This window comes from Macrotis lagotis, chromosome 8, assembly GCF_037893015.1.
Source record: "Macrotis lagotis isolate mMagLag1 chromosome 8, bilby.v1.9.chrom.fasta, whole genome shotgun sequence".
NCBI classification, from domain to species: Eukaryota; Metazoa; Chordata; class Mammalia; order Peramelemorphia; family Peramelidae; genus Macrotis; species Macrotis lagotis.
Window position 1 is genome coordinate 118,657,119 of NC_133665.1, and position 24,737 is coordinate 118,681,855.

The 24,737-nt window shown below is 35.9% G+C and overlaps 1 protein-coding gene across 1 annotated transcript in view; it reads left to right on the top strand.

Moving 5' to 3' along the window:
- VWC2 (von Willebrand factor C domain containing 2) overlaps positions 1-24,737 on the top strand; it is a 188,312-nt gene that overhangs the window by 17,023 nt on the left and 146,552 nt on the right. Inside the window, exon 2 of the mRNA XM_074196054.1 lies at positions 23,283-23,412. Within this exon, the coding sequence (XP_074052155.1) occupies positions 23,283-23,412 (130 nt within the window). The remainder of the gene's footprint in view (positions 1-23,282; positions 23,413-24,737) is intronic.

Genomic DNA, 24,737 nt, shown 5'->3' on the forward strand with positions numbered 1-24,737 from the left:
AACAGAGAATATTCACACATGCTTTGAATCAGGGACAAGTACCTTCTATTGCATTTAATTACAAATTTTCAACATCAGATTTTCTAAGTCTCAATGTGGCTTTGCAGCAGGAAGAGAAAGAATATCTACTAAGAAGTAAGAACTGTATCTCCATTGGAAAACTAGGTGAAATAGTGGATAGAAAATTGAGTCTAAAATCAGAGAGATCTAAATTTAAATCCTATCTCATATACTTACTAACTGTGATATCTTGGATTACTCACTTAATCTCTGCCTGCCTCAGTTTCACTAATGATAAAATGGGGTAAGAATAGTATCTACCTCTCAGGGTCTTGAGAATAAAATATTTTAAAAGTACTTTATAAATATTTTTGATGTTGTTTTATTATTCTTTTACTAATACCCTACCTTCTGAAAAATGACATTGTTGAAAAGTCTGAAAAACCATTAGTGATCACATAATGGACTGAAGCTAATAGTGCATTTATCATGTACCATTACTATAACATACAAAAATTAGAAACCTCTTAGAGTATCTATTATACAGCAAATGCTATTTTTTGTTTGGTTTGTTTTAGTTTGGTTTCATTTTTTTTGTCAATGATATCCTCAGTTCCAAAATATAAGACTCTGTTTTGCAGAGCAATCATAATAAATAAATCAATTCCTAAATCCAGATTACATAAAAGAAGAGTAGAAACATGAGGAATTATTAAAATCTAAAGAAAAAAGAAAAATGGAAGAAGTTAAAATATATTACAAATCTAAATTTTATGCAATATCCAAAAGTGCCTCCTAATAAGGACTATAAGGTAAAAATAATGCTTATTTTTAAACAAAGGCGTAAAGGAGATGGGCATACTTAAAATAGAATTTGGAAAATCCCTTTTTGAGTCCTTTAATATAAATTCAGCCAAGAAATTAACTATACCAAACTGAAGCAATTCAAAAAAGCTCATCTCTGGTTTCAGCACCATAATGAATGTATGCATTTTCCCTATAATATCTGATTTTTTTAAAAACTGCATTTCAGGATACAACAGTTGATGTTGTAACTATTGCAATAGTCAGAACCAAGGGATGTTATATGAAGCATTGTAGGAATAATCTTAGGAACAAGAATCAAATATTAACTTGGCAGAAATTCTTAAGAAATCTATGAACAACTTTGGAAAGATCCTGAAAGATTAGTTCAACATCTAATTGGTACACATAGTAGAATCAATTAATCAAATATTTCTTAAGCTATTAATATGTGACAGCATTGGGGAAACAAAATTAAAAGAAAACTAGTTTGTGTCCTCAAGAAGCTTACATTATAATTAAAGTCTAAATACCATACTCTTTCTTTAAAACAACAAAAAAGAAACAAGAAGAATTGTTTGTGAAGCACAGCAGAAGAAAAGGAAAAAGAAAAACATATAGGAAATTCTTCATACCCTTAATCACCTATAGAAAGTGAAAGTAAAAAAGAGAATGATGATAAAAGGAGTCAAAATGATAAAAAGAAAATATAATTGATGGAAAAATAAAAAAACTTTATTATAGCATATGTAAATTTTAAAAGCAAAGAAATTATAGGCAAATTAGAGATAGAGGGAGAAAAAAACCACAGAGACAAAGACCCTGAGAGAGACAGATTGAAAAATAAAAGTATTTGTACCATTAAATTGATGAATGACAGAATGGATTTATCAAGAGAGGTGACTGAAACTAGCTATTCTGTAAAACTAAAAAGTGTTGGGTCCATATAAGATCCATAGTCTTTGTCTCAAATATGTCATTACATGCAGTAATGCATGAATTATCAGCAAAGTAAAAACCTTTCCTCTGATATAGTTCTGAAACCACCTTTCTTAATAAAACATCACACATTTATTTTTTAAGTATTTTAATTCTTTTCTTTTTTTTGAAAGGCAAATGGGGTTAAGTGGCTTGCCCAAGGGCACACAGCTAGGTAATTATTAAGTGTCTGAGACCGGATTTGAACCCAGGTACTCCTGACTCCAGGGCTGGTGCATTATCCACTATGCCACCTAGCCGCCCCTAAGTATTTAAATTCTTAAATATTTTCAACAAATAGTTCGTTATTCCAAGTATAAGACAGAGAATTATATAAAAAATGTGAATTTTTATTAACATATAGTCAGTCCTTTAATACTACTAATAAGTTTGCTCCTAAGGAAGGATACTGACTTGAACATTTAAAACAGCATGCTCTTTTTTTCCTGGAAATAAAATAGGTATTAGCCATTTGAGTGAATATAATGCAATATTATCATTCCTCAAGACATCATGTATGAATACATTTATACACATATTCACATATATACATTTTCAAACCATTTATGTAAATATATGTACCACGTTTGTATATTGACACACTCCTATATACACATACATATGGTGTCCCAAATGATGAAAAAAATGAGTCTCCAAATTTAAGTCCATTGTAATTCATATGACACCTAAAATCTTTTAATGCAAAAATTCCCATCAAATATTGAACAAGGAATAAAAAGTGCCAAAATATCTTAGGAGTTTAAAGAACAAACAGTTGTTGATTTAATGGTTAATGAACAAAAATGCTCCAAAACACTATCACATTTATATTACTAAAACGTCTAGCAATTGTGTAGTGCTTTAATGTTTTGAATATGCTTTACACATATTTTCTCATTTGTCCCTTACAATAATCCTGGAAAGGTGGTGCTGTTTTGAGTCTCATTTTATAGGTGGGTTAAAAAGAGGATAAATGATTTTTACCCAGGATAACTATGGATTTGAGACTGGATTTGAACTCAGATTTTCCTGACTCCTAGTCCAGCACTATTTCTATTGCTCCATCTAGCTACCGCCTAAATGATTATCCCAAATCTTTTAATTCCAAATTCATGAATTCACAACAAAGATCAAAATATCAAAACATAGAAAGAATGCTACAGAATTTAATGTCCATATGGAAAATTCTGTCTTTAAAATATTCTGCCTAATCAAGATCTAAGCAATTGTTATAAAATGAAGCATCTTCCAGCAATTCAATTTAAGACCTTTTTGATTAGGCCTAGCATTAAATCCATTATCACAATTCCTGAATAGAACTGACTATTGATTTCAAGTCAAATGGGAATTCATACTCAAACATCTTGGTAATCATCTGATATGCATGGATAGCATCAAGATATGTCAGTCCACTGGAAAGCACATTAAACATCCCCTTCTTCTTGTAGAATCTAACTTTAAAGATATTAAAATGTCATTTGAACTCAATAAGTATAAAATTCTTAATGTGCCCTAAGAAAGAATTGAGACTTAAATCTTTGAGTTGTAAATCTCAAGATTAAATTGAATCAATAGGTGAAAACTATCCTGTTCTTCTCTAAGTCATCCTGAGCATATGTAAGGCCTTCAAGGAGAAATCTGAGGCTGGGTATACTAAGAATTCCAAAGTCAAAGCTTAATGGGAAGAACAGAATTAGAGCAGTTTTACTTATACAAAAGTTTTCATGTATGCCTTTCCCACAATAAATGAAGGACAGTAATGTCTAGAAAGTGTCCAAAGAAAACCTTATTTCCTTGAGAAATGAACAAATAACCTGCAAAAGGAACTGGCATAATATCATGGATAAATCTCATGCCTATACCAACATAATATTGACTCACAAAAATGTACAACTATGGGGAGAGGGGAGTTAAGGAAACAGGATTCATTCCACAGCATCCTAAGAAAACTCAATATTTCCTCATTCAAAAGGAAGAGTAGCGGCAGATGTTTTCCATCCACATGATAAAGAAGCTAAAAATCATAAAGAATGATTTTGGAACAAATAGAAAACTTCACAGTACAATAGCAAAGATATGAGGATTGGCCTATTGCTAGACTCTAGGTGATAGAAGTGATTCTATGTTTAACCACTGATTTACTGATCCCAAACAAGAAAGTTCCTTTGTATCCACAAACTGACTTGATCAGCTACATTTAGGATTAGTAATGCAACCTTAACAAACTATCAGTTTAGCAAACTTCACCTAATCCAGTTACAAATGGGTAGCAAGTATTTCTAATCCCCAGTTTTGGTTTATAATTCCATCAATTAGTTGATCTTAGACCTTAAACAACCTTGACCATAGATTCTTAGTTTTCCCATAGTAATACTGTATGGCATACATATTCAGTTCTCATTATAGTTCTTACATCTCTTAGGTAATGACTTCATTTGACTCATAACTATTTATTGAGTGAAAAATCTCAGCACTCTCCTTGACATTGTAAGGGACCCAAATATGTAAGAGGTACACCAAACCCTTTAGGAACTTAAAAGTTAAAGATTTATTTTGCAGGAAATAAAACAGATGAAAGTTTGAAGGGTGGGACAAAAAATAGTGTCATAAGAGTTGAAAAGAGGGAGAGATCATTTTGACCCAGTAAGGTAGATGGAAGCCACAACAGACTCAATCTGAGCTGCAAATACGTAGGATTTGGAGAATTGGAGAAAAGTATGAGTGTAGTCAAACTTTCAATATTTGAACATATTTGAATATTCTTAGTTAAATTGATAGAATCTTTGTGAAATAGGAACCTGTTGGGTTTAGTGTGGGTTGAATTCTGGAAGGCTACACTAATGGAATGTAAGTTCTACCAGTCTTCACAAATATAAAGACTTTGAATCCTGGCCTAGTGACAAGGTCTATGTATTTTGCTCTCTAAGAAGCCTAACCAAATAGAGAGAGATTCATTATCAGAAGGTAATCTTCCAGAGAAGATTTGTTGGTCAGAATGACCCATCTATGGGCCAGAACTGTCACTAGAATAAAATGATTGATGCTTCTCCCCTAGGGCACTGAAATTAGGGTGCTGGTAAGACTTATTTCCTCCAGTAGCTAGAAACACCTGAGTTTAGCAAATAATTAGCAAAAATAATTGATTACAATGGGAAGGTCCCAGATGGGATTCTTCTCCTTAGCAATTCTGTCACAGGTGAGTTCTTTCTGAATATTGCTTATCATCTTTTCCTCTCTACCTACTTGCTATCTGCCCAGTAATAGACTGTGAGAGATTCCAGACTCTCCAATAAATCACTAAGCATTCGATAAGCACCTACTATATGTTGGGTAATTATCTCACGGAACAATGTCCTGGAATCTTCTTCCCATCCTTACCTCAAACTGAATTTGTCTTAAGTATTGAGGCAAATTTCACTTTGCTTACCCTGAGTGAGTTTGGTGAAACCTTCCACAGGCACAAAAATCGCTATTTATGTCTCAGAATATAGAGAAGGGACCTTGAAAAGGAAAGAGATAGTACAAAGTCACAATGGTTTAGAAGTGTAAGGAAATCTTATACCAAATTTTTAGACATACATATTTTTCTTCTATGTTTAAATCAAACTCATTTATTAAAGTAATCTATCTCATATGATCCTTCACTTCAGTAAATAGTATGAAAGGAAATATTTCAATTACATGGGGGAATAGTACAAGATTTTCTTAATCCCCAGTTTTCCCTTTTTCCAACTAGGGAACTTCTGGTCCAAAAATAACTCCCCAGATGCCAGTTACCTGTAGATATACAATTTTCATGGCATTCAATTAACAGTTTGTTTGGGAAAGCTTCCTCAAGAAGAGGGTGTTTGTGATGAGATGGGGAAACAAAATGCCCTGGCACTTCTATTCCCTGCCCAAAGAATCTTTGCAATGTACTATCATATACATATTTCTCCTCTACTCAGAAGCATGCATTGATTCCCTAAATATTACTGTCTTAAGATTTAAAAAAAAATAAGTGTATTTACTTATTTTTCCAACTTCAATGCAAAGATAGTTTTCAACATTTACTTTTTGGGGTAAGATTTTGAATTCCACATCGTTCTCCCTTCCCTCTTTCCATCCCCCCCTCCTCTAGAGAGCAAATACTCTGAATAGGTTATACATGTAGAAGTATGTTAAACACATTTCCATATTTATCATGTTGTACTTGAGAAAGTTTAAACACCTGGTCCTGGCATTCAAAGCCCTCTGTAAGTCGAGTTCTAGCTTACTTGTCTACACTTCATTCTTAACCACTCTTTTTCAAGGATTTGAATCATTTAGATTCTCTCTCTACCCCGTTCCATTTCTGCCTTCTCCTACTGCTGCTGGTTCATTGGCTCTTTAATGCTGATAGACTTGGCCAACTCCCCCCCCACACACACACACACAATCACTTTGCATTAAAGGTCTACCCTTCCTTTAAGGCACAACTCAGATGCCACCCCTCTATCAAGACCTCCTTGATCCCCTAAACCAGGGGTGGGGAACAGTGGGCAAGCAGGCCACATAAGGCCAGTGAAATCATTTCATCTGGTGCTGCCACAATAACTTCAAGGCAATTTTGGTGGGACTCAAAATTCAATGAACCTAGGAACATTTTAGGGGTGAATTAAATGTTCTGCCAAATATAGCAGGTTAACTTTTACTTTGATAATTTTATATGGCCACAAATGATGTTTCAAAAAGTCAAAATGGCCCTTGGCAGAAGGACCCACTCATTTTTCCCCACCTGCCCTAAACATCACCATCCTCAATTCCAACATTTATTTAACTTTGTAATATACTTTATGAAATATCTCATTTTATCCTCACAACCCTGAGAGATAGTGTTATTAATATCCCTATTTTGCAAATTAGGAAACTGAGGTCCAGAAAGCATAAGGGACTTGTGCAGAGGTTACATGATTATTAGGACTCTAAGATCAAATTTGGACTCACATCTTCCTGATTTCAAGACTAGTAGTCTACTTATTAAATTCACTACCCACCTGCCTCAAATATAATTAATGTTTCTCTTTCTTCAGTTTCTCATGGGCACTTCTTTGCCTCTCTCACTTTCTACCATCTATCATATTCATATATCTTGTATTCCTCCAGGAGACTGTAAGTTTCTTGAGGACAGGGATGATATTATGTCACCTAGATGCTGAACAATTATTAGTTGCACATATTGTTAAAAATAATTACAAAAATATCTCCTTCAGGGGCAGCTAGATGGCGCAGTGAATAGAGCACCGGCCTTGGAGTCAGGAGTACCTGAGTTCAAATCTGGCTTCAGACATTTAATAATTACCTAACTGTGTGGCCTTGGGAAAGCCACTTAACCCCATTGCCTTGAAAAAAACCTAAAAAATAACCTCCTTCTACTTATGTTTTTTTTAAAATTTAAATAACCTCATCAAATCCTCAAAAAAAAAAAAAAAAACCCTGTAATTTCAGAGCAGGGTGATCATAGTTTTCAAATGAAAAGCCAGGATTCATGGTATGTCAAAAGATTTCCCATTTGCAAAGCTGGGTTCAAAATACAATTTCTTTTCTTGAAGTCAAGACTGCCTCAGAAAATCTGGTGTATGCGGTAATTATCAGTGATATCAATTCAATTTTACAGCTCTGCAAAATGAACTGAAATGATGCTGGACCATATTTCCTTGGGCTATTCAGAGTGGGTGCAGTAACATGAATCTTGGCTCCATGCCTGTACTTTATTGAGGTGAAAGGGGCAAGAAGAGAGAGAAAAGTGATTTTGCTCCCCCACTTCAAAAGATCAGGAAAAGATGGCAAGGGCATTGCTTTTCAGCTTGATTATTACATCCTTGGTAGGAGAAACAGGGGTCAAAATCCTGGCCTTCTTCATATACCCACAATCCTCATTTTGGTTTTCAAAGTCCAAAATAAGTTGCCTTTATGCTTAAGATATATGAGTTCAGTGGAAGTTTTTCTTCCAGGACCCTCTTCCCCCTCCTTTTTCTCCTTTTTTAAAGCAATAGATCCTTGAATTTAGTTAGGGAAATTTAAGGCAAGAATATAAGACTTAACTGGAAATACCTAGAGAAGCTATAGAGGAAGGCAGGGGCAACAATAGAAGGCCACTTGGGGAGAATCTAACCTTCTCCACTGGTGCCATTCACTAAATTCCCAAGACTTGGATTGACCTGCCTAAATAGGTCAAGATTAGGCAAGGAGCATGCAACCAAAGATGTGGTTAGAAAGCTTTGGACCTTCCGGCTTTGTCAGAAGGAAACTACCAGGGCAACTATGTGGTGAAATGGATAAAGCACCTGCCTTGGAGTCAGGAGTACCTGAGTTCAAATCTGGTCTCAGACACTTAATAATTACCTAGCCGTGTGGCCTTGGGCAAGCCACTTAACCCCATTGCCTTGCAAAAAAACCCTAAAAAAAAAGAAGGAAACTACTCACAACTCTCTTACAAGTGATTTCTCCCCAAGACTTGTTGAATCATTATTACATTTCCCATGACTAAAAGGTATTCTTGGAGCTTATTTGCCATGACCCATTTTTGTAGAAATGTCACTTTGCAAATTGACAAATCAAACCTGGCCAAGTGTGGAAATAATATGTAGGAATGAGATAAATCATGTTAATTAGATTACTTCTTTTAGTCAGTCAACTTTTAATGAGTCAACACAAATGAATGTTTCTCTGACCTGCATATTCTATAGATGTTTCCTGATCCCTTAAAAAATGTATATAAATGCAGATTTTTATGTTTTTATTCATAGTTCTAATAATGAGTATATTATCTGATTATTGATCTTTGTTTTTAAGAGGCACTATAGTGTAGTGGAAAGAGAGCTGATTTGGGAGGTAAAAGATCTGACTTGGTTTTGCCATCTACTAACCTTATGAACTTTGACAAGACACTTAACCATGGTTAGCTTTCATCTGTAAATTAGTTATAATACTATCTCATATATCAACATCACAGAACTGTTACTAAGAAAACTTTCCAAATTTTAAATTGCTATAGAAAAATAAACTATTTTTATTAGCAATAGTTAATCAGCAAGAATTTATTATTAATTACTTAATATATGTTAGGCACTATGCTAAGTGCTACAGAGTTAAACCTTAAAAAAAAAAGCAAAAACAGAACTTGCCCTTAATAAGCTTATAGTCAAATGTAGAAGACAACATATACATAGGTAGATATATGCAAGATATAGGAAGAGTAAATGGAAGATAGCCTTACAAGAGTCAACCCTAATGGGATTTCAGAGAAGCCTGGAAAGATTTGCATGAACTGATGTTGGGTGAGAGGAGCAGAGCCAGAAGAACCTTGTACACCCTAACAGCAACATGGGGGTGATGATCAACCTTAATGGACTTGCTCATTCCATCAATGCAATAATCAGGGACAATTTTGGAGTACCTGTGACAGAGAATTCCATCTGTATCCAGAGAAAGAACTGTGGAGTTTAAACAAAGACCAAAGTCTATTACCTTCAATTTTTTTAAAAGTTTCTTATATATTACATGATTTTGCTATCTCTAACATTTTATTTGCTCCTCAAGAATATGATTTCTCTCTCACCACATTCAATTTTGATCAATGTATAGGAATGAAATAATGTAAAGATTATCAGCCTCCCTTCTGTGGTGGGGGGGAGAGGGAAGGGAGAGTGAGGGAGGAGTGTAAAATTCTAAACCTTAACAAAAATGATAAGTAGAAACTACTATTGTATAAATGGAAAATATATATATATATATTTTTTTTTTAATTTTTTAAAGAGTTGACCCAGGCTGCTAGAGTAACCAAGAAATGTCTTTTGAGGAAGGTAACATTTGAGAAGTGTTTTGAAAGAAGCCGTAGATTCTAAAAAATGGATGTGCAAAGGGAGAGCTTTGCAGCAGGAGAGAACTAGCTAGGTCAAAGGCTGGAATGGGAGATGGACCACCAAGGGTGAGGAAGAGCAGGTAGGCTGGTCTGCCTGGAGTATAGAATAAATGAAGGCATGTAAAATGTAAGTATCCTGGTAAGTAGAAAGGAGCTAGGTTGTATGAAACATTTTAAATGCCAAATAATAGAGTTTATATTTAATTACTAGAGATAAGGGAACCTCTGCAGTTTAATGATGAGGTGGGATAAGTCACATGATCAGGTCTGTGCTTTAGGAAAATCACTTTGATAGCTGCCTAGAAATGAGATTAAACTGAGGGGAGATTTGAGGGAGGGAGAAGAGTTAGGAGGCTGTTTTAGAGTTCAGGAGATGGCAATAAAAACTTGAACCAGGGTCAAGATAATGTGAATGGAGAGAAGAGGACAAAGAGGAGATGTGTGAAAATAGAAATGCCAAGGTTTGGCAACTGATAGTCTATGTGGGATGAGTGAGAGTGAAGAGATAAAGTTGATATTGAGGTTTGGAACTCAAGTGTGTAGAAAAATGGAGGTTTCCTTGACAGTAATAGGGAAGGTTAGGCCATGTAATCTTTATATACATAAAATAATATTACATTTCTTGAGGAGAAATGGTGGACAGGTATGTGGGGGAGGTGAGGAGTGGGGAGGGAAGGAGATAGCAGGGAGCTACAAAGACTGAGGGGTTCTTTTCTCAAATACCAAAATTCAAATTTGTTAAAACTAAAAGGACAAGGGTGGCTAGATGGCACAGTAGATAGAGCATGGGCCCTGGAGTCAGGAGTACCTGGGTTCAAATCCGACCTCAGACACTTAATAATTACCTACCTGTGTGGCCTTGGGCAAACCACTTAACCCCATTGCCTAGCAAAAAAACCTAAAAAATAAAAAAACTAAAAGGAGAAATCCTCTCATTTCACAGATGAGAAAGTAGCAACCAAAGAGAGAACTTGATTTATCTAAGGTCATACAGGAAATTAGGAGTGAACTTCTAAGCCAGAAGCTAGGCCCTAAGATTTGAGTTTCTCTCACTTCAATCAATGAGCAAACATTTATTAAACACCTACTGTGCCAAACACTTGTCTCACGTCTTTTCTCCCCACCTCTGAAGTCTCCTCAAGTCCTTGTTTTATAATTGGTCTTTAAAACATATTTGCTTTCAATTCAGATTTCTAATTTGGAGCTCTGCCAAAGAAACACTCAGAATGGCCGTTTTCAAACGGAACTTGAGAGTAGAGGTCTCTTCTATTTCTAGAATCCATGATTGAATCCCTATGGCTGCTCCCTCCACTAATGCCATTTATAATCCCTCCAATTCTTACTAGACAGTCTTCAAATATTGATATAGCTGTCAATAAAGGAGCTAGGTGGCCCAAGGGTTAGATCTCTGAACTTGGGGTCAAGAAGAACAGAGTTTAAATTTCCACTAGCTATAGGACTCGAGGCAAGTCAAGGGCAAGTTTAAACTCTCTGTCCTTTCTTCCATATTCCCATCTGTAAAATGGGGATAATAATAGGTTTGCAAAGAGGATACAATGAGATAATATTTGTAAAGTGCTTTATAAATGCTGACTATTGACAGTATTAAATACTGTAATCCTTTCCAGGCTGGCTGAATCAGTCAGGGCTTGGGTTGCCTTGATAAAGCTTTAGAGAATCCCAGCTCCCATTCTAATTAGGGAAAATGCCTAGAATGGAAGGTAGAAGTAATCCCTACTTGGCTTCAGCTGCTGGTAACTAGAGATTTGTATTGAGAAAGGTAAGGGTTTTTTTTCCTTCTTTTATTCTTCCTTCTTTGAAAGAATGTAATATTAATCCCATTGATTAGGAAAAAAAAGGCAGACTTTTGGACTCAAGCTGTCAGAATGGAGAGGCAGCTATGTCTCTGCATTATCTCCTTTTGGGTCACAGGAGATTTAGATGGAATGACAGGTTATCCTAGCTGATGATGCATTCACTCAGACCTGAAAAACACTTTTCTCCCTCTTCCTTTCCACTTCCCCGACCACTTTTTCTTCAAGTCTTAGCTCTGGTATTACCTCCTCTATGAAGCCCTTTCTGATCCCCCCTTAGTTGCTCATCTTCTCTTCTTCCTCAAATGACCTTGTATTCCGATGGTAGCATATCCCTGTAAATTGAAAGTCATTTCTGTAAGCTTCTTAAAGCACCAAGTCTGACCAAGACTCCCATCCAACCTCACCCCACTCACCCCCAAACTGTGGAGTTAGATGTTAAGAATGGATACAGGGCTTGGTCAGAAGTTTGGAAGATCCAAGTTCAATTCTATCTGTGTGACCAAATCAGATCACTTAATCTCTTGCTCTCTGCCTCAGTTTCCTCCTCTGTAAGAGGAGGAAAAATCTCCTTTGTTTTGAGGGGAGAAAATGAGATAATTATTAAATGCTAGGTCCGTGTTAGGTACTTAATGACTGCCTGTTTCCTTTACTGCTCAATAAACTTCACTCTCTCCTTATTATCTCCAGGATCAAATATAAAATCCTCTGGCTTTTAAAACCCTTCATAACATGGCTCTTTCCTAACTTTCTTGTCTTCTTAAACTTCACTCTGTTTTGCATATTTTAGAATCCAGAAACACTGGTTTTACTTTTCCTTATTTATAAAAGCTCATCTACTGATGCCTGTACCTTCCCTTCTTCTTCCCCATTTCCTCAGTACTCCCTCCTTATCTCAGCCTTATAGCTTCCCTGGCTCCCTTCACGACTTAGTATGGATCCCACTTATCACAAAAGGTCTTTCCTTCGCTTTTGCACCTAAAGTCCCTTACTATCCCCAGTGACTTCCCTCTGAAATTGCCTCCTAATTTCACTGTTTATAACTTATACATGCATAGTTGTCTCCCCCATTAGCATGTGAGTTGCTTGAATGATAGGGACCTTGATTTTACCTTGTTTTGTATCCTCTGTGTATAGTGGACTTCTGGTTCTGCTCACTTCACTTTGTATCCATTCATGTAGGTCTTTCCAGGTTTTTCTAAAATCATGTTTGCCATTTCTTAGAATACAATAATATTCTATTACAATCAGATACTCTTTTATGCTTATTTATCCATTTCCCCAATTGATGGATATTCCTTTGATTTCCAATTAGGCACAGATTGTCTAATAAATGTTGGTCAACAATAAAGATGTCTTGCTTTTGCATTTTGTACTCTTTGAACCATGCATAGCCCATGAAAATAGTTTATTGAATTAAATTGCATTGAATAAAGAAAATTGTTGGGTATACTGGTCATCAGAGATACACTCTCTGTACTGCTATCTTCTAAGGACTCTGGTCAGATACACTAGAAACAAATTAGCTAATTGAGAACCTAGTTTTATTGAAGGGCTAAGTAAAAATTTTGCAAGTTGAATCTCCATCAGCAAATATCCTATAAAGGGATAGGAGAGATTAGTTTTTAAATCTGGAAAAGAAACCACTTCAAATTGTTTTTAAGCAGTTTACTTAACACAGCATTTTGACACATTTTGAACCAAAGACCAAAAGGAGTTAATTTGCTTTCAGGGAAGGTCCTTCTATTTTTTCCAAACAGGTAAGCTGTAGAGAAAGAATTTTCATTTGTGTGTGTCTGTGTGTGTGTTGGGGGGGGGGGGTATCTGTGTCTGTATATCTGTGTGTGTGTGTGTGTGTGTGTGTGTGTGTGTGTGTGTGTATGTTTTGTTTGTTGGCAGATGCTGAGCAAGTGGTTTTCCTCCTGAGGGTAGGAATAGTGCTTATTTGGAGATAGATTGTTTATTTGCAAATAGCCTCTTCTAAAACTGGTCATATATACTGGTTTTGTTTCTAATGATTAAGCTAATGCTGCTTAGATTTAAAAATAACACCCCCCCCCATGTCTTCTCTTTCTTATGGTGCCTATGAGGTAAGCTTAAGGTTTGAAATTCCTATAGGCTGTTGATATGTATTCAAGCTGTGCATCACATGTGGAAGTATACCTCTCTTACTTTCTTTGGGGGGGGGGGAGAGTGGTAATGGTCCATAGATGGAGTATTCTATAAAATGCTGTTGGATTCCATTGATGCATTATTAGGTTTTTCTTGTTTATTCCTCCCTCCTCCCTCATCTTTCTTTTTTCATTTTGTTTTTTATTATGAAGAATGGTTCACTGGGGGAAGGGGAGGAATATTCTAAAATGAAAGTCATGTGAAAATGAAAACTATCAATAAAAATTATATAAAATATGAATCCCAAATTGTAAGACTTAGAAGGGGCCTCAGATGTTGAGTTCAATCTGCACCTTACTAAGAACCTCCAACAATACATAAAAACTTTCCAGGGGCTTGATAGTCTATGTTCCATTTTTGTCTAATTTTCGGTTATTTTTTTTTTGTTAAATTAAGCCTAAATCTGTCTCTTTGAAATTTCCATTTATGGTTTTAATTTTGCTCTTTGGCAATAAGAAAACAAATATTTTTTAATATTTTTAAGTTTGGTTTCAAGTTTTAGTTCTCCTTCATCCTCTGAGATGGTAAGCAATGTGATATAGGCTATACATGTACAAGATGAAAGAGGGAGAGAGGGTGGAGGACAGGGAAGCAGGAGGGAAGGAGGAGGACAGAGACAGTATGCTTCAGTGTGTATTTGGACAGCATCATTTCTTTCTCTAGAAGCAGATAGCATTTTCATCATGAATCTTTTGGATCTTGGATCATTGTATTGCTGAGAATAGCTATATGATTTCTTTATCGTGCAATATTCTGATTCTGCTCACTCCAGTTTTTATTCTTTCATGTAAGTCTTTCCAGGTTTTTCCTGAAGTCAGGCTGTTTGTCAGCTCCTATAGCACAGTAACGTTCTGTTGCAATTATATACTTTTTATGATTATTTAACCATTCCCCAATTGATAGGCATCCCTTGATTTCCAATTTTTAGCCACCAAAAACAAATGAACTGCTATAAATATTTTTTGTACAAATAGGTCCTTTTCCCCTCTTAAAAAAATTTCTTTGGGGGTGGCTAAGTGGCATAATGGATAAAGTATGGGTCTTAGAGTCAGGAGTACCTGGGTTCAAATCCAGTCTCAGATACTTAATAATTACTTAGTTGTGTGGCCTTGGGCAAGCCACTTAACCCTGTTTGGGGTATTCCGTTTGATTCAACATTAAAAAATTATATATTCAAGGCAATGAGGTTAAGTGACTTACCCAAGGTCTCACACAGCTAAGTTTAATTAAGTGTCTGAGGTCGAATTTGAACTCAGGTCCCCCTGACTCCAGGGTACATGCTCTCTATCCACTGCGCCCTAGCTGCCCCTAATTCCACATTTATGAAGTGACTAAAATGGGCTAAAGCTGTTATGAAATGGTGCTTGTCCCAATTTTCTACTGGAATGATACATTATGTAAACAATAAATAAAAACAATTGGGATCAGGAAAGGTTTCATAGAGCAGTCTGGTGTTGAAGGGTATTGAGAGTCAGAGAAGAGAAGGAAGTACAATTCAAGATAGAAGTCAGAAAAAGAAAGTCTGAAGACTGGAGATAGAATGTCACATTCAGAGAACACAGGCAGTTGTAGACTTTGGCTGGAAAATAAAACATGAAAGGGGTGGGTGATATGAGGAAGAGGTAGAAAAGGCAGATTGGAGCCTTCTACTGAAAGATTTAAGAAACTCAGTGAAGGCAAAGCCTAAAAACAATAGGAAAGAGATTAATGGTGTTTGATCAGAGTGTAGAAATGCTAAGGATCTTATAAGCTAGAATTAATGTCACATGTCAAGTGACTAGATATGTGGAAGAAGAAAGTTAAAGATAATAAGATGATTTCAAGCATGGGTGAATACCATTAAAAGAAAATATGGAAATCTGAAAGAAGAAGAAAGTCCTGGAGTTAATCTAATAAATTTAATTTTGATTGTGTTGACTTTGGCAGCAGGTAGCCACTGAGTAAAAAGGTGAAATTGAAGTTGAGATGCCCTGAGTTCAAATCCTGCCTCAGGATAATAATAACCTATAGTTCTGGACAAGTCACTTAACTTTTCTCTGCCTTAATTAACCTATCTGTTAAATGGAGATAATAATAGCCCCTTGCCCCTGCTAGGGTTGTCATAAAATATATTGTGAAGCATATTAAAAACTTATCATGTTCCATAACATTCAGATTTTTTTCAAGTTTTGCCTGCCACTTTTAACTGATAGTCAGTAGGCAGCAGACATGAAGAGAAGATAGGGAAGATTACAAGTGAAGGATTGCTATCCAGCTTCTGATCCTTAATATTTATCTGGCCTCAGACAACTCAATAATTTCTAGAGCCTGTTCTCTTAACTACAAAATGGGGAAAAAAATTATACTTATCCTATCTAGCTCACATGATTGTGAGTTCCATAAATTGTAAATTGCTATACAAATATTAATTACCCTCCTCCTCCTCCTCCTCATGACCTGGTTCTAAACCGTAGATTTGACACAGACACCTGGAAATATCCCAGTTCCTAGGATTTACTTTGACCACATATGTTTGTTTGTCCATAGATCCAACTAAATCCAATATGAACTCAAGTCAATTAAGGTTGGCCGCACTGTGCATGGTGCTAAGTCTTAGAAATACAAAGGCAGAAATTAAACAATTCTTGCCTTCTCTCAACTAGATTTGATGTGATATGGGCAATAAATAACAAATTAAAAAGTGATTTCAAGAGAAGAGAGAGCACAAACAACTGGGCTCATCTTAAACATTTAGGACTCCCCTCTCATTGAGGCTTTTTTTTTTAACTTTTTAAAATTTAAGGCAATGAGGTTAAGTGACTTGCCCAAAGTCACACAGCTAGGCAATTATTAAATGTCTGAAGCTAGATTTGAACTCAGGTCCTCCTGACTTCAGGGCTGGAGCTCTATCCACTATGCCACCTTGCTGCCCCCCCCAATAGAACTTTTATTTTTGTGGATTAGACCTAGTGACATTTACTACAATAGAAATGAAAACATCTTCATGTTCTTGTGAAAAATTTATTTTTGCAAGGCAATGGGGTTAAGTGGCTTGCCCAAGGCCACACAGCTAGGTAATGATTAAGTGTCTGAGGCCAGATTTGTACTCAGGTCCTCCTGACTCCAGGGCCAATCTATCCACTGGGCCACCCAGAAGCCCCATGAAAATATTTTGACCTTGCCTTAAAGACTCTTGGGGAATCCAAGGTTCTTGGACTGGCAATGAGACTCAGAAATCCATGCAAAGTTCCTGAGCTTTAGTGGTGCCCAGGGAGTGGATTAGAGTGAATTAGATGTAGACTCATTCTGTGGGAGCATTTTGATTAACCTTTGCCCTGAGGAGGGGGCTGCTGGGAATACTTCTTCAGAATATACTGACGTCAGACCCACACCGTATATGTGCCACTACTCTGGGTAACAGTCTCAGCTTCCAAAAACAGGTAGCACTTCAATAAAAGATTCTTACCTTATGTTTGAGTGATTTATAAAACACTTCTTGAATCAAGAACTAATCCCGCTGTGGCCCACCTATATCCCACTATATGGAGTGGGTAATTATAGGATCTGGATAACATAAATAGTAAAGAGGAATTGGAGGAGGAGGAAGACTTGAGAGGAGAAGAACTGGAGGAAGGAGCCTGGAAGGAGAAATACTGGAGAGAGGGAAATGGGGGGAGAACTAAATTTATATAGGCAGATTGTGACTCATTCTTTGTCTGATTTAAAAAAAAAATGCTTCAGGGAATCATGAACAATTTTCCAAGTGCATCCTGGCCATGGGAACAGTTTAAAAATTCCTGGGCTATAATAACTGCAAAAGTGCTTTTGCAAACATTTTACAGAGTCACAAAATCATGTGCTAGGCTCTTGCCAGAAGAAAAGCTTGCAGCTGGAACCTAAGTGGAATACAGGAAGCCTATGGACATGTATAAATGTCTCCTGATTCCTCAAACTCTCCAAGTGTCACTTAAGGCATTCACAAAAGTGTTTTGAGGTTAGAAACATTTACTAGTCAGGAAAAAAAAATCTTGAAATTAAATTTTCATTTTTATGCTTGGCTTCATGATAATATATATATATATATACATATATATATATAAATGTCTGTATAAAATATATTATCTATACAAAATATGTAATCTTATCACCACATTTTACTGTTTCCATTCTATTATGTATTTCAAAACTTACCTCTTTCTTTACTAAATGGGATCGTAATCTTTTTGCTATTTTGTTCCTTTTCCCCTCACAAATTATTTCATATATGTATGCATAATCTCTCCCACTAGACTATAGGTCCCTTGAGATGAATACAATACTATTTCTTTGTAAATTCCCTGGGATGTTTGTGTCACTGAAATTGGATTGAATTAGCCAGGTATTAGCCAGAAGCTGGAGGATTCCAACTTAAAACTTATGTCTACAATAAAAGTCATCATGACCAGATAGATGGTTTCAGTATTTTGTTACTGAGTTCAAAAGAGCAAATAAATTGTGCTGAGGCTTATGTATAATGATTTATACATCAGGAATATAACATATAATACATATAATGAATTAATTACCTGCATGGCATAAGAATGGCTTTTATGAAAGAAATATACACTAATATAAAATTTAAATAAAACTCCCCAAAAATATGTTGTTTTCACCATAGCAAGGATTTCTTTTGTTTGTTTATTGGTCTTCATAGGTTTCTATTTTTAATCTTCTAGGTCCAAGCACTCTTGCCATAGTTTGAGTAACTCATGATCAAAAAAAAAAGAAAAAAAATGCATGTCCTCAGTGTCCAAGCAAATTTCTCCTTTGTTAAGGCCCCAATATAATCTAAAACCTAGGCTAAACATATAGTAACCAGTTGAATTGCTACTAAAAGGCCACGTGGTAGTCTTATAGTTTTAGATCACTGATTTTTTTTTTGTTTCTTTGACCCCTTTTCTACCTCCCACCCCACCCTTTTACCTGCTTTAGTTTTTACTAATGGTGAATTTGGTGGTTAACTATTTTCTGTTTGGAACCATGCTCCTTGCCTTTTTGGAAATGGCTGTGATTTGTGAAGGCCAAAACCTGATAATACCCTTGTAACCAGCCAATTAAAATTGACAGACTAGCTCTTCCACTTTGTTTTTTTGTTCTGTTTTTTTTTTTTTTTGCCTAACACCATGTTTACCATAAAAGGTACTTGATTTAAGAAATTCTATGAAATTCTCTGGATTTGAAATTTTAAAAATGTTCATTTTGATAAACATTTAGGAAGAGGCACTGTGTTAGGCTCTGGAGCTACAAGAATAAAAACAGCCCTGCTGTCAGGTTTCTTATACTTGGTGACTGAGACAGTGCAACATGTCAAAAATACCATTAGAGAGAACATAAAAGACTTCTGTAGGACATAGAACTTAAATTGAGCCTTAAGAGAAAAACTGAGATTCTCAGAGGGAGGAATAGCATTTACAGACATGCAAGATCACCTCTACAAAGGAATAGAAATAAGAGAGAAGTTCAGTTGAAGTGAAGTTCAGTGCCTGGCTGACTGGCCAATCTGGGGAGATGAGTGCATAAAATGGATTAATGTCAAATGTTTGGAAATACAACTAGGAGTCAGATGGTGGTTTTTGAATGACCTGTTGAGTAGTTTTCCTTTTATATTAGAGGCAAGGGGGAACCATTGAAAATTTTCAATCATGCTGGTAATACAGTCTGCTGCCTTATGAATATAGATATATATTAGCTCTATAAATGGATGGTTTAGAGAAATGAGAGACTGAAACCAGAAAGATGCTTATGGTAGCTATTCTCAGGAAACAGAGGTTATTATTATTTTCATGATAGCCCAGTTTATAGGAGTGAAATCTGAGACCCTCAGATGTTAAAATATTTCTGGTCATAAGGCATGTAACCCAGATTTTATATGTGAGAGTGCCTAATGCCACATCTTTACACACAAAGCTTTATGGACCATGGCTTTCCCCCTGGATATTCATTTTCCTGGCCCTCATAGTCAGAAACAATTACTTAAATCTATCAAATGGCAATAATTATGAATCACTGAGGCAGCAGTAATGGAACCTCAGTATTTTGGTCAATTTATTTCATACTTAATAGTCTATCCCGAATCTCTTTCCTTTGCTCAATGTCTTAAGATATTTTGCCTTTATAGCTCAAGGAAGCAACTTGAACTGGAAGCTATTCTTTTTTTTTTTTTTTTGGAAATTCAGCATGATGTATTGAAAAGTATGCTCTTTTGGTTGTTACGGGATACATGTTTCTGATAATAACAGTTGTGCAAACATGGACAATTCACTAATTCTCTCAACCTCCCTCATCTTCAGGGTCCCTTCTGGAAAATAGTAGCCATTGTACTTATAGAAATTATTTAAAGATTTCTCATGAGAAATATGGTTTGCAAAGCTTGAGGTACTTTGTGAATGTGAGCTTTTATTTATTCTTCGCTATCTGCTTATCTACCTAATCAATGCTGCTGCTGCTTAATAGGAGATATGTAATCAAATTGGGGCTGGACATGAAAACAAAGAATCTCAGTTCTGAAAGAGATCTGAGCAGCCATATGATACTTAAAAATGCTTAAGAACAAATAAACAAACAAACCATAACTAGTCTCCAACATACTTGAGAAGTGGTCATTGAACCTTAGAGTTCTAGGAAATGGAAGGTCATTACTTCCTGAAGGAAGAAGTCCAGATATTTTGCAGGAGCTCAACTTGTTAGGGAAATCTTTTCTTTTCTTTTTTATAAATTGCCTTTAAAATTATGAATTTACTCGAACCTTTGATCAAGTCTAAATTGTAATTTTTGCAACTTCCACCCAGTTATCTGAAATTAAGTGACTTGCCCAGCATCACGTAATAGTAAGTGTAAGGTGTTTGAGGCTGGATTTGAAATCAGGTTCTTCCTGACTCTAGGGTCAGTGTTCTTTCTATTGTACCTCCTACCTACTCCACCTTTTTTTTTTTTAAAAGATAAATTTCATATCCCCCCTAAGCAGGTCAAATATACTCACTTTCTTCAACCTTCAAGCTCCAGGTCAAGCAGTGCCAACTTTTTGAAACCTTTCTCAATCTCCCTTTCCCCACCTGTTAGGGTCCTTACTGTCAAAAAATTCTATATTTAATCACTTTGTAAATATTTGTATTTATTCACTTTGTATTTATATTTCATATACTGACATACATACTTGTTGCCTTCTCCTTTAGCTGACATTCTAAAGGACACAAAATTAATATAAATGTCTGATCCAGACATTATGAAATACTTGTTGATTGATAGATCATTTACTACCCTGGTTGCAGGGCTCTGAGTCCACTACCCCTCACAAAATGGGACTCTCAGAATAAAACAGAAGACTTTAAGTAGGGTCTGACTAGACTTGAGAACAGTAAAATCATTGCCTCCTTAGCTCTGGACACTACATCTCAGTGTAGCCTGAGCTCATTAGCTTTATTGGGTGTCCAATAAAGCTATTGTCTTTATAGATTTTGCAGTGCACTAACCACTCCCCAGTCTAGAATTTTTTCAGTTCTGTCTAATCATGGCTTTCCTGTCTTATACTTGCAAAATTGAATTTTAAATCTGATTAACATTATATTTTCCCCATTAAATTTCATTTTATTAGATTGAGTCCATTTTTAAAGTCTAACTCTTGTTGTTCAATATATTAATTATCTTTCCCTCCTTTGTAGGGAGAAGGAAAAAGAATTTATGTAGCATCAACTTTGAGACAGGCACTAAAGTAGGCACTTAACAGGTATTATCTTATTTGATCCTCACAATAACTTTGGAAGAAGGAGCCATTATTGTCAATTTTTATGATTGAGGAAACTGAGGTAGACTGAAGTTAATAACTATTCTAGGTTCATACAGCTAGGAAGTGCATTGTAGCTCTATCTACTATGCCACCTATTCCTGAATTTGATAAGGGAGTCATCTATATTTTACTATACCATTGATTTTTTAAAATAACTTTAAAGAGCAACGTATGAAGTACAAATCTCCAGATCATTCCTTGAGACACCATTTTCTTTGACAACAGTGACTATTTAATTGATAATAACTCTTTGGTTCTGGCCATACTGCATTTTGCAATCTGTTGATTACATCTTTCATTTTACATATCTCCATTTTGGTTATAACATTAGCTTCAGAGATTTTGTCAAATATCTTTCTAAAATCTTCATAAATTGTTTGACCCACATTCCCTTGGTCTAAAAGGCTAAAATCCATCCATATGAAAAAGGAAAAATGATATTATCTGTTATTGATAAATAGATGCTAGCTCTTTGTGATTACTGCTTTGATTTCTAAATATTCACTAGCCACGCCTTTAAAGGCACATTCTGGAATTTGGCCAAAAATTAAATTCTGGCTTCCTGTTCTGTAACTTGCCCAATGCATGAAGAGATAGTACAGTATAATAGAAAGAATTTTGGACTTGGAAATGAGAGGAGAATGGGTTCAAATCTGTCATCAGTAGATATTGGCTCAGTTGTTGTTGCTTAATTGTTCAGCCATATTCAACAATTTGTAATTCTATGAACTATACTATCTGTGGATTTTCTTGACAAAGATTTGTTATTTAGTTGAGTCTAAATTTTTGTGACCCCTATTTGCGGTTTCCTTGGCAAAAACAGTAGAGTGATTTCACATTTTCTTCTCCACCTCATTTTACAGATGAGTAAACTGAGGCAAACAGGGTTAAATGACTTGTCCACAGTCACACATCTAGTGTCTAAGGCTGGAATATAAGCTCAGGAAGAGAAGTCTTCTTGACTCCAAGCCAGGTGCACTATCCACTGTGTCACCTAACTACCCCCTTTACAAAGATACCTTCCCCTGGGGATCAAGGAAAACAGGTTAAATGATTTGTCCAGGATCACATGGCTTCTAAGTCCCTGAGTCCAAATTTAAACCCAGTTCTTCCTGACTCCAGACCCAGAACTCTATCAACTGAGCCACCTAGCTGCTTCCTATTAGCTCTGGGTCATTCATTTATTTCAGTCATGTCTGACTCTTTGTGATCCCCATTTGGGAATTTTTTTTTGGTAAATATACTAAAATGATTTGATATTTTCTTCTCCAGTTCATTTTACAGATCAAAAATTGAGTCAAACAGGGTTAAGTGACTTGCCCAGGGTCACATCACAAGTAATCAGTCCTAATTAAGAGTTGAACTCACACCCTCCTGATGCCCTAACTGCCCTATTATCTCTTAGTCATGACCAAATTTAACTTGTCTCATTTTTTCTCATTCACAGAAATAGTACTGACTGCTAAACAAAACTTAGAATTGTTGCTAAAGAACAAACGAGATTAAATTTACTTTGATAGTCCAACAATTGATTATTAATTTTGCTACCAGACTACAATATTAAATCACTGACCTTTTCTGGAGATTATGCATTTAATTGAACCTGAAATAGGTCTGGGGCAGCTAGCTGGCCCTGGAGTCAGGAGGACCTGAGTTCAAATCTGGACTTAGATACGTAAAAGTTACCTAGCTGTGTAACCTTGGGCAAGTCACTTAACTCCACAGCTTTTCAAAAAACAAACAAAAAAACAAAAAAACAGGGGATCTTGGCTCATCCAGACCTAAGCATCATTTGTTGAAGCAGTAACTTGGATGTGGGTTTGTGTTTCAGGTCTCTCCCTGTGAGAAATGCCAATGTGAAGCCAACGGTGAAGTGCTTTGCACAGTTTCAGCTTGTCCTCAGACTGAATGTGTGGATCCTGTGTATGAGCCAGATCAGTGTTGTCCTATCTGCAAAAATGGTAAGTATGACAATCACTCACAAATCCTGTTTCAGTGGATTCGAGTGGCATCTACATGTGGTCATATATGTACAAACGTGGAGCCATTTCGAAACAAGGTCTTTTCCTCTTCACTACCCTCATGATATCCTACAGAAGACAAAACCTTCTTCTGTAAATTGAAATAGGATTTCCATAGTCAGGGTTCATTTCTTACTGTGTTCTACCTTCAAATCCATTCCTGCAGACCAATCCTCCTCCTTCTGAGACAAATCAAACATGCTACTTGATCTCATTTACTTTTCATTATTAAATGAATTAAACTTGGGATATAATTGAATATTTTTCATAACCAAATTATTCAGGATTGGAGCTTCTTTTTTCCCCACTGAGACATCAGTGTAGAACAAAGGCTTTTTCCATTCTGCTAAAAAAGAAATGACAGCCCACTCTCAATCTTAGTGGGTAAGGGAAAAGTAATTATGGTCCTGAATCTCAGCTGACATTACTTTTGAATGAGAACTGAAACCCTTTTGGTTAGGTTTTGTGCCCAGGTAGCCAGAGACATTCGGGTTTCTTCATAGGAAAGCACAAAACTGCATAAAATAAATACACTGAAAAATCAACAACTTCTCCCCCTTTCCCCAATCAAAATACAATAGTAAATAGTGCCATGATTATAGAATTGTCATAAAAACATAAGGATAATTCTTCCACTGTAGGTTGCCCGTGCTAATTATGACATGCATCTGCATCCCTTTTTTCTATAAGTAGGCAATCTGCTCAGATCTAGAGAGCAGGGATAATGTTGCTGTATAGGTAAAATGTGAATGGCTTGACCACTTTATGAGATGAGGATGATGAGGACTGTGGCCATATATGCTTTAGCAAGTATAAATTGGAAGACAAGAGTGGGAAGAGCTCTAATTATAGGGTCTAAATGACATGAATACAGATCCTGTAATTCATACCTTCATTAGTGACCTCTTCGAGCCTTACTTCTTCATTTCTAAAAAGAGGGAATGTGAACAGATGATTGCTAAAGGTTCCTTCTGGTTCTAAATCTATGATCTGAGAAACAAAATGATAGCAGGAGAGAGGATTGTGAAATATGCTAGACTAGGGGAAAATTCTCATTTTAGGGTCTACAGAAGCTGAGAAAGCTTATTATTTTTCCAATATGCAGTGGACATGAGTTGTGTTTTCTATTTCAATTTTAATTTTTTTTTAATACTTCACAGTGCTTACTAAACATGGTTCTGGGCACAGTGTAAGTGCTCATTACTTCTAGACTTAAGTGGAAGGATCAAGTCAGCTTTTGAGTTGTAAATTGACATACTTGATAT